The sequence below is a fragment of the Gouania willdenowi genome, chromosome 16, assembly GCF_900634775.1.
Source record: "Gouania willdenowi chromosome 16, fGouWil2.1, whole genome shotgun sequence".
In the NCBI taxonomy this organism is placed as follows: Eukaryota; Metazoa; Chordata; class Actinopteri; order Blenniiformes; family Gobiesocidae; genus Gouania; species Gouania willdenowi.
In genome coordinates, this window is record NC_041059.1 from 33331710 (window position 1) to 33342784 (window position 11075).

At 41.5% G+C, this 11075-nt stretch overlaps 1 protein-coding gene across 5 annotated transcripts in view; it reads left to right on the plus strand.

Moving 5' to 3' along the window:
* The window catches only part of cnot10 (CCR4-NOT transcription complex, subunit 10), a 45772-nt gene extending 37799 nt beyond the window's left edge, over positions 1 to 7973 (plus strand). For 4 of the 5 annotated variants that reach the window (XM_028470218.1, XM_028470217.1, XM_028470216.1 and 1 more), the window contains 5 exons: positions 2444 to 2574; positions 2644 to 2676; positions 5476 to 5603; positions 5766 to 5841; positions 7750 to 7901. In XM_028470218.1, coding sequence (XP_028326019.1) covers positions 2444 to 2574; positions 2644 to 2676; positions 5476 to 5603; positions 5766 to 5841; positions 7750 to 7901 — 520 coding nt within the window. Of the gene's footprint in view, positions 1 to 2443; positions 2575 to 2643; positions 2677 to 5475; positions 5604 to 5765; positions 5842 to 7749 lie in introns of all 5 variants that reach the window. The other variant, XM_028470214.1, reaches the window with a different exon arrangement.
* Positions 7974 to 11075: the final 3102 nt, after the last annotated feature.

Here is an 11075-nt window from a genome sequence, read left to right on the forward strand (position 1 = left end):
CCTCCCGAGAGGTCGCAAAGGCGGCGGGTAACCCGCCTCGAGCTGGGGTGATGGAAGTTTCATCCTCCTCATCCACACCCGATCCGTGGGGGGTCAGAGGAGTCTTTTTCATACTCCCCGCAGTCTATCACAAAGACATCCTCCTTGTGTGGGGAGACGACAGCCTGGTAGAGCTGGGAGCCCCAGCTGGAACCATGAGCACCCACGGTGTCCATGAGGACTGTTTCCTCTTCACTCGCTGCTGCGGGAAAGCCATGAGGAAGAAGGAAGGGGTCCTGCTGGGACAGGCTCGCTTGACTCGCCAGCTTCCTGTTAAAGTTTAGATTTTTGGCCCGTGTCTGAGCCCGACCCGAGTTCAAGCTGGGCTCGGGCCTCATTTTCCCGCTCATGTTCCACTTGTGTGTATTCAGTGGTTAACTGATGTTGAGATTTCCCATGGCCAAGAACGCATCATGGGTACGTGCAGCTTTCTCTGCCAATATGTGTCTTTGTTTACATGTGCTCTGAGGGTTGATTGGCTGGGAGGCTGGGGAAAAGGCGAGCATAAGCGGGGAAAAGAGTGAACAATTCTGTTCCCCACAGTAGTGAGTGTATGACGGTTCTATGTGTGTTTGATTGTTTATTTTTGGTGTGTTACTACAACCTCCATTAAAGCCTGTAAAACTCTCTCCCCCCTCGCTGTGTGAGGCACCGCACTGCTAATCAGCAGCTGCAATACGTTCAATAAAATAATAATTTATGTCTGGTTTGCTTCGTGCTCGGGCCTACAATTTAAGTTAATGGTTCAGGCTCGGGTCGGGTCGGGCTGAATTTTTTGGGCCCGATCTAACCTCTACCTGTTGTGGAGGCTCCTTGTGTTAAACACTGTGCAGTGCCGACATGAACCGGGGGATTTGACCACCAGCCAGATATGTTCCAGACCCAGACAGTCTGAGCACACTTTGTGCTTGACTTTGCTGGAGATTTTGCTTCCGCATTGACAGAGGTGAGACTCAGAGCATCCCGACCCCTCGGAGAGGAGCCTTGGCTTCCGTGGCTTTGCTGACGCAGGCTGGGAGAACAGGTGGATTAGCCTGAGCTACCACGTGGTGACTAGCAGGTGCTAGTAGGTGCTAAGCACAGCATTTGGCTTGAAACAACAGCTGGCGTGCTGGCTTCTGAAAGCTCAGATACCGCGGTATGGAGCTTGGAGCTGGGCTGTTAACTGGCGTGAGCACCTGAGAGGAGGACCAACATGCCCAGGAGCCTGGAGGCGTCAAGGGCAGAGCTGGGCCTGAGACTACAGCTGGTGTGCTGATGTCTGGGAACTCCGGACCTTGGCGCGGTGCAGAGCGGGGTAGCCATTGGAGGGAGAGTCATGAGGAAGACCAACGTTCACCGGGGGGTCAGCGTTGGGAGAGAGCCGTCAGTATACTTTTCGGTGATGAACAGGACAACACTTAACCGAGCAGACCTGGTGTGGTCTAAGCACATGCTTCTAAACTTACCAGCGTCCGCCGACTGGAAACCAAAGATCTGTCTGCGGACAGTTAAGCTATGAAAAATGCAAGATATGCTGAGAGAAACAAGGTGTTTGAATGAAGCGTGTCTGTCCACCTCCTCCTTTTATAGGAGGTGAGAGTGTCCCTGGCAGATGGACATGTTTCACCAGCCAATCAGGATTGGCAGATTGAGAGAATTCTTCTGAGTGCTGCAGATAAGGAGTGCATCCCATAGTGAGACATCTTACGAAACATTATAAAATAGAACCATGAGCTTTCCCACAATATTGCAATAATTATCGTACCGTGAGGTTAATGAGATTAATACTGTGAATATACCGAACCGTGGGATAGATATTGTTACATCCCTACATCTATTAGATGTCAAAACTGGTGTCATGTTCTCTTTAGACACAAGGCTTATTTACCTTCATAATGATGATGAGGCCTCACTTCTATTGTCTTTGTTGCTTTTGCTGCATCACAAAATGTCAAGGCTATTTCTTCTCCCATGTTGTTGTTACAGATGACGAGTTGCTAATTTGTTATGTATTCCCGCCGGTGGCGTTGCAGTTTGCGAATACTTTGACGAGCATATCCTCTCAATTTAAAAAAGCTGTACTTTCGAGATATTTCTATCAGCCATGTATGCTGAACCTGCAGCTACTATGCTGGATTATGCTCTTGTGCGCGCAATGCTGTGTTCATGTCCAGCATGGAAAATCACCTACTCTTCACTCCCTCAGTCACAAGGATGAGTTTAGGTACCCAAACATGGTACCGTTTGATTTTACCTGAATTAGTTCCTGGTAGTATCGACGGAATTCTGTGGGTATCTATAAAAGTAGTTCCCATCCCTATTTCTAATAAACAGATGAAAGCTTAAGGCGTATAAATGCATCACTAGTCATCATGTTTTGGACCCCAGATTCTGTTTTTTTGACGTGTGTCTTTTGCTCCAGGTTCTTAGGTCACCTTTATGCTGCTGAAGCCCTCATCTCATTGGATAAGATATCTGATGCTATCGCTCACCTTAACCCAGAGAACATCAGTGACGTGTCGATGGGAGTGTTGAACAGCGAGCAGGACCAAGGTGTGTGAGGATCACTCACTCAATCAGAAGAGTCACTTCACTCTTTTCTCACTCTGTTTGTTTCTCCAGGTTGTGACAAAGGAGACGAACCTGCTGAAACCTGTAAGTATGTTTTAATACAAATGCTCGATTTGATTGTCTTTTTCGTTTGTAAGTGATCACGGAAATGGACAAAAAAAAGAACGGAATTCATGTTCTGAAATGAAAAAAGCAACACGACCCGTTTCTTTTCTTTCTCTTTATTGACATAAATAAAGATGTGCACGTTTTGGGACGATATCACGCATTTCCACGCTATTTTGTGCTGCAAACGGCTGATTGAATGTCTAAAAATGTCAGACAAATGTTTCTTGTTCCTCACATTAATCCTGTTCAAAATCTCTCACTCCCCTCAACTGTACAAGGCTTATTACGAAAAGAAAATGGAAACATTTAGAAATTAACTGACAAGATGAGATGTGCTACCATTATCCCTTCTGGGTAGAGTGGAGGCCATTCAAATTAATCTACTTCCCAGACTTTTGTTCCTATTCCAGTCTTTCCCTGTCATGGTCCCGATATCAACCTTCACAATGCTGGACAGACTTATATTTTGGTTCATATGGCAAGATACGAGACCAAGAGTGAGACTTAAAACACTCACTCTTGAGAAGAAGTGGAGTATTCGGATAAAACGCACTTTAAGGGCAGTAGCTCAGTCCGTAGAGACATGGGTTGGGAACCGGAGGGTGGCCGGTTCAAGTCCCAATGCGGACCAAAATACAGAAGTTGTTCTGGTAGCTGGAGCGGTGCCAGGGCACTTCTTGAGCACTGTCGAGGTGCCCTTGAGCAAGGCATCAAACCCCAACTCCCTTCATTGTGGAAGCAGCCCCACTCTGACATCTCTCCATTGATGCATGTTCACAGGTCCTGTTTGTGCATGTGTGTGATTCGGGCCTGTGTGTGTGAGAAGCATGTCCCTAAAAAAAATAACAGAGTGTAGCATAATTTCCCTTCAGGGATTAATAAAGTAATTAAAATTTAAAAAATAAAAAAATAAAAAATATATATGGTCAACAATCCAGAAGAGAATTAAAGGGACAGTCGGCCTTTCACGGGAAATGCGGATTGCTGGAAATCTGGATTTCCCCCCTTCACAGTGGACACCACCTTTAAGAGATGGGAAGGCAGAGGCCTAAGGGTTATTGATCAGCTGCTCTCTGATAATGTTCTACAGCCTCAGCCACAGTCTAAGATCTCTAAGACAAGTTCTCTCTACCCTGAAGGGACATGTTGCATTACTTTCAGATTAGTCATTAGATCACAAACCTTAAAAATTGGAATACAGTTAAAACTGCTCCATTAAACATCGACTTACTTCATCAAGAAATTTGCTACTGGATACATCAGACAATACTCTTTATATTAAAACTAAATGGGACCGTGATAATAGAGGATGGAGAGTGGGAAACAATTTGTAGTGGTTGTCATAAAGGTATTCATCGTAATGTAGAAATTTGTAGACAATCCAGATGCAATAAAATGTCGAAAAGAATGTGCAATGGTTGACGACCATTCACATATATTTTGGGATTGCCCTGTTTTGTTTTCTTTCTACAGGGGTGTGAAGAGGGAGCTTGATAAACTCTGGGAGTTGATTTACTGTACACCCCGAGCCAGTTTCTTTTTGATTTGACTCCTGAAAACATGTACACAAAATATCAAAAGCACCTGGCTGCAACATATACTCTTGATGACTGCTAGGAAAATGGTGACAAAGTGGAGGAATTCACAGCCACGGACAGTGGAAACAGAAACAGAGAGAGGAGTATGAAATGGAGGCTTTAACTGCAAAGTTACAGTTGAGGTCTCAGGTCTTCATGAGGAGATGGCTACCTATAGAAAAATACCTGTGTAACTGAAGGGACACCAACACTCTGCTGTAACGTCTTAATTGCCCATCTATTCATTTGTTTTTTTGTTTTCTTGTCAGCTTTGTTTGGTTTTTTTTCTGGGACTGAACATGTTTTTCCATGTTTTCTTTGTATTATATACAGTATGTGCTGTAAAGGAAGGTTCTGTAGCAGGTTTTCTCATGTTTGTTACTAAAAAGAGAAAAATAATCTCACTCTACGTGTTACAGTTGGAGTCGTGATCAAGTTATCCTGTGACTGAAAATGAATGCAGAGCTTCATCTCAAGTGTATTTTTAATGTGATGTTCAGATAATTATGACTGTATTCAAATGTGAAAAGACTCTGGTACAAAGATCAGTTTACCTGGTGGTGACACTTCACAGCAGAAGCACCCCCAATCACACAGCTGCACGGGGGCTTTGTACAAAACGTGAGGGTGATTCTCACATTAGAGCTTAAAGACTCCTGGCACTAATAGCACGTCCTAAAACTGTAGTGAATAGGGATGATCCATCGTTTTCTGAACATTTTCAAAATGTCTGAACCACAACTAAAACGTGTGCGCGAGGTCAGCTTCAATCAGTTCACAAACAGGCAGGAATTTGTCATGAAGAGAGGAGAAATGGCTTCTAATATTATTTGATAAGCACGCTCCACACTCTCTACTGTCTTTGAAATAGAGTAAGAGTCAGAAGGAGAGTGATGAAGCTGAACATTCTGCAGGATAACAGAACGCTTAGGACCCAAGATGATGTAGAGCTGTTTGGCTGCCACTAGAACAGTCCTTATCACATTCTTTTTATTTATTATTTTACATCAAACTTCACTTTAGATATGTTGGATTTTATCCAAATATATATTTGTATTTTTTTTTTTAAAGCCAAAAATATTTTTCTTATCTTCTTTTTATAAATCTAATGATTTTAGGGAAACTGTTTTAAAAAACATAAGGATAAAGATTATCCCCCTTCTGACTTGTGTGTGCGTGTGCGTGTGTGTGTCTGTAGCGGGGAAGCAGATGCCTCTGTGTTACCCCAGCAGTGTAACATCGGCTCGGGCTATGATGCTCTTCAACCTGGGCAGTGCCTACTGTCTAAGGAGCGAGTACGACAAGGCTCGCAAGTGCCTGCATCAGGTAACCATGGCAACGGAAATGTGACAAGAGCCCTACCAGTTCATTCAGCTTTTCATTGATTAAATTGGCCCAGCCTTGTCTCAGCCCACCTCACAGTTTAACACAGGAACAGAAAGAGGTCCATGGAAGGTCAAAGATTGTACTCCTCTGTGTTGTTCTCAGGCTGCATCAATGGTGAACTCTAGGGATGTTCCACCAGAAGCCATCCTGCTCGGAGTCTACCTGGAGCTGCAGAATGGTCAGTGTGTGTGTGTGTGCGTGTGTATCTCTGTGTCTGTGTGTTCATGTTTGTGGGTGTGTGAGTGAGACTTTATGAAAAGCAGAACCGTAGAACTGCACACACAGCTCTCAGAATATGGTCACATCGGAGAATCCTGAAGCGTTTTAATGCTCCAAACCTCTGTGTGTGCGCTAACCTGTTCCAGATCCTGGTTGTGGTCTTGTGGGAGGGAAATGGGTTTTTGGTCCATTCGGTTCTGACAGAAATCGCTCTGTGGGAAGCGTGCTGAACAGGCACAGGGAATCGTCAGCCTTCTTGGCCTGTTTGTTAGAGACCTTGTTTGTCGCACATGTATTTTGTGGGCAGGGACAAGGCTGGTCTGAGAGCAATGTCAGTGATATGTGTAAGCCAGAGTTTTTTTTTTTAATAGAATTTCCTTGGCAATTACAATTACACAGTCAATAATCTAAACTCAATTAAGATTACAACAGCAACACATTTTTTCAAGAATAATTCCAATTATAATTACGCCATAATTGTACACATCAAATACACAATTACAGTTATAATTGACCCCAACCCTGCTCAAAGGTTTGAATGGATTTTTGACCAAATGGAGCAAAAACTTACATACTGCAGCGTTAACCTTGTTCTCTCGTTTTATTACTAAATAAAACTTTCCACATTACACAATCTGAGTTATAGCTTCAGAAACAAGCAGCTTTTGAACTGATGTGTTTTTTCTGTCACTTTGGATCAGATTCTAAAGTGAACACAAACTGATCAGCTGATCTCCACCCATTCAGCCCTAGTCCACTACTCTGTGTGTCGAAGATTTTCTTTTTTTCTGCCATTACACTGTGACCCACCAAGGCAACAACTTCTCACATCTGAAGGTGTGCTGTGGTGGCTGCAATTTTAGTTGACGGTTCTCGTGCTTTGGATGTTTTTTTTCCCATACTCACTTAAAGTAATGCTTGGTAGCACAGCACGTTTGCCTCAGTGCTAAGTGTCATTAGTTGAAGCTTCCTGCCATAGTTGTAAAATATTTCATCAGTTATTAGAGATAAATTCTCCTTGAAAGTGACTGCAGGAGTCCATGTGTGTCCGAGCTCTGTGATGACTGGACTTTATTTTCTGCCCTCATTAGTAACAACTACTCACCTTATTGAGTAAGAGCAGTTAATATGTGCTGCTAAACTCAATCTGAACTCAGGGTTCCTACACAACTATGGACAAGTATGGAATTTTATTTAATAAATGTCCAGGTCTGCAAAAGTATGGAAATAAAAAAAAAAAATGTATGGAAAAATATTCCTGTTTCCAAGACTGTTACCACTGTTACATTGTCAGAACTTAAAATGATGCATTTCTTAATAAATAAAGGAATCAATGTTTTGTTTTTTAAAAGCACTTGCTAAGCACTGCTAAAATGTTTGTGTGAGAGCACACAGCAGGTACTGTGTAGGTACACGTGGCAGTAGCTCTCTGCTCTTATCTTTCCCAATGCATTTTAAGGCCTGTCCAGAAAGCGGTTTGATCAAGTGATATTAACTGGAGAACCTTAAATTAAAGATTACTCTACAATTTTAAATTATATATATATATACTGTATGTATATATATACACACACAGTATATGTATAATTATTCCTAAATTAACTGCTTGTATCAGAGATTTTAGATAGACCACGACATCTTTAATGACACATGTCAATTTACTCAAATGTCACACATTATTTGAGCAAGATGTCTGGAAAAAGTATGGAATTTTGAAATTTTACATGAGTATGAACCCTGTTAATTTTATTCATATTGTGTGACTAAAGCAACAATAATGACAAATTCGTGTTCTCCTAAAATGGCGATTTATCATTCTAAAGATTTCTAAGAGAGGGCCTCTGATTTGCTGAATGTGTGCCTACAGGAAACACTCAGCTGGCTCTGCAGATCATCAAACGGAACCAGCTGCTGCCCATCACAGCAGAGAGAGGCAGCTCTGAGTCGAGGAGGAAACCAGTGACAATGGTGCAACCCATCCAGCCTCCATCGCCCTTCACACAGGTCCAGCGCAAGTAGAGGCACTGCTGGCTTTTAACAAGGAAGCTGTTCTTTTAAAATATTAAAGTGAACTTTTATTTGCCCTTTGAACTGTCTGGTCTCTGCATGGTCACTGCTGCAGATGGAGGAACAGAGAAAAAAAAAATTATTTTCAAAAGCTGCTGTGAACTTTTTAATATTTGGACCTTATCAGTTGGAACTTCAGCAGTGTGGTTTCAGCGTGGTGCGTGAGAACCATGCCTTGCTAATTATTGCTGGAAAACTGTTGACTGGATAAGAGTACCTTTACAAGTACTCTGAGATTCTAGTTTTCTCGTCATTAGCACAGAAAGATATATTTCAAATTTGGCTGTGAAGCTTGGGCAGGTTTTCCGTTGCACCTCTCTTGAAGAAGGAACATTTTTTCTTTAAAACTCATAAGAATAATGTTATCATTACTGATAAAGTTGTTTGAGTGTAAAGAAAAAAAAAATATTTTTTGGCAGCAAAGATGAATCAGTCAATTTCTTGTGCCCCACAGTTTGAGAACCACTGACCTAACACTCCTTCACGTCCCATTACTGCTTCTCTGAGTGTGCTGCAGTGTTTCTGCAGCTCAACCATAGCTCACAGGTCATAAAATGAGCACCCATCTGATAAATGCATGAAAATAATCAGATACATTTTATTGGACAGACAGTGCACATAAAGAATTCAGGTTTACTTTTTCTTGAAGACAAAACGATAAAGAGAAAACAAAACAGAATAAAAACAGAGCGACTTTCCCCAAAGGAACAAAACAGAAAAATAAAAAGTCCCGCCCCCCCGCAATTCTTACATGAGGCAACAGAGGACACTATACAATGCATACCTCAAAGTTTACAACAGACCTTTTGGAAGTTCTGATAATTTTTTTTTTTTTTAAGAGTTATGTATTTATCATTTGATGCAGCAAGTGCCTGATTTCTTCCAAAATGTCAGAATAAATGTCCCTGCAGTAGTTAGGCTGAGTGCCATTTATTACTAATGTATAGTTACACAACCACATATTATAATTAATCAAACACAGAATTTCAGAAGGTCTGAAAAAACTGCAGCTGGTTTACAACATGTCATAAAAGAAGGAAGTCCTTCTGTCAAACGTCATTGATCCAGAAATAAAGGGGAAGACTGTTTAAAAGAAATGAATGTGTAACCTAAAAAACAACATATTTATCTTAAAGTTGGGCAACTTAGGTAGAAGTCATCCAACAATTACTCAACTTTACTGAAAGGCTTTATCCTAATTAGATGGTTAAAAAGTCATAAGGTGAGTTTTTTTTTTTCCCGTCGTCTTTGGTTTGTGGTGTGTTCGGTGACACGTTTGTCGTAAATTAGGACTTGCTTATAATCCCTCCTACTTCATTTGCATTAGGTCTATTTTGCGTTACTAGCAGAACGAAATGTTTGTTTACCCGTAAATTCAAAATCTCACTTGTACTCGTAAAGCAAAACGATTCACTAGTAGAGCTAATGCTAATTAAATAGGAGGGATTGTAACTAAATCCAGTTACCTGATTGGTTGTAATATTTCAGAAAGCAAATGGAAGGTGCGGGTTCAAGCCCTGGGGTGGACACTTGGGTCCTTTCTGTGTGAAGTTTGCATGTTCTCCCCGTGGTGCGTGGGTTCCTCCGGGTGGGCTGGAGATAGGCAGTCCCCCGCGACCTGAAATAGGACAAAGCGCGTTTGAAAATGGATGAATGTTGCTTCACTAGTAAAGTGTACTTATGCACTAGTAAAGCAGATGTGAGTACGAGTAGAGCTTACCTATGGTTGAAATCACTGATTTATAAATCAGTTCCAGTTGCAGCCAGCAGGTGGAGTGAGTTTGACATATTGTTCGTTAGTGGTGTAACTTTTAAAAACACTACTATAATGGTTTATGAATGAAAGCTCAATGAAAAACAAAAGGTGGATCCAGAAGCTCAAGTTCACACTTTGAAGACAAACAATAGATTTGGAAATATTTTAGGTCAGCATTGGAAAAACAACACAATGAATGACATTTGTTATTAGCATCAAGTGTTAAACTGTAGTCATCTGCTTTAACTGTGGACTGAAGAACAAACTTAGATGTGATTTATTACTGTTATTATTATTACTCTATCTGTCAGGGTCTGACTAATGAGTATGTGCATTCTAGACCAAGTGGTCGCCGTCGTCACTAAAGTGCCTACAGATAAAATACATTTCTTCTCATTTCGACAAAAACGACGGGGAAAAAAAGTTGCATTTTTACACAATGAGTATTTTAATACTTTGAGTACCAATACATAATACAATCAATGTAAGCTTAGTGAAATACTGATCTGATGACTTGTTATGGTTACATGATAATCAAATTTGAGGCAAAACATACTGAGTTCTGACATCAAATTGAGCATTTTCCACAAATGACTTTGATAAAAAAAAAAAAAATAAAACAAAAAACAAAAATGTGCTGATTATTTAGGCCAGAAAATAAAATGTGTCTAAATCACTGCAGAGACTGAAGCAAAAGTGACTACTGTGGGTCACATGCTTCAGGAAGTTAGTAACTATTAAAGAAATAATACACAAGTGAGGCATAACATCACTTTTTTATGAGGTTGTTGATGTGTTCAGCATGAGCCACCCTGTTCTGTTCTGTCAACAGCCGATGCTTAATGGTGCTTTCACACATGCTTCTTTGCTCCGCACCTCGAATAATCGATATGTGAAAGGTCACTGAAACTCTGGTCCTCTGAGAAATGTAGGTCTCGGTTCGGCTCAAGTGAAGCATGGAGCAGTTTTTAACCATGTGAGAAAGAAACCAGGACCAAATATAAGACTTTACATTGAAGCGCAATTGTAACAGAGCAACTCCATCAGTGACAGCTGCGTGCCGCACACACACACACACACGCGCACGCACGCACACACACACACACACGCACACACACACAAATCGGTTAGTTATTAGTCACATGACGGCGCTGACCGATGAAGACGGAGCGGCGTCATCTCTGTGTTTATGTATCGCATTAGTGCAGGTTGTGGCATCGTGTGATTATAGGTTATTTTGACTTATTAATTACTTTTCTGTGGGCATTGTTTTAGGATGTATTTTGGAAAACATAGGAAGAGAGTCCAAATACAGGACGTGACGGCGCGACTGTCAGTAGTGACAGAGCAGCGCCACATCTTTTTTTCCA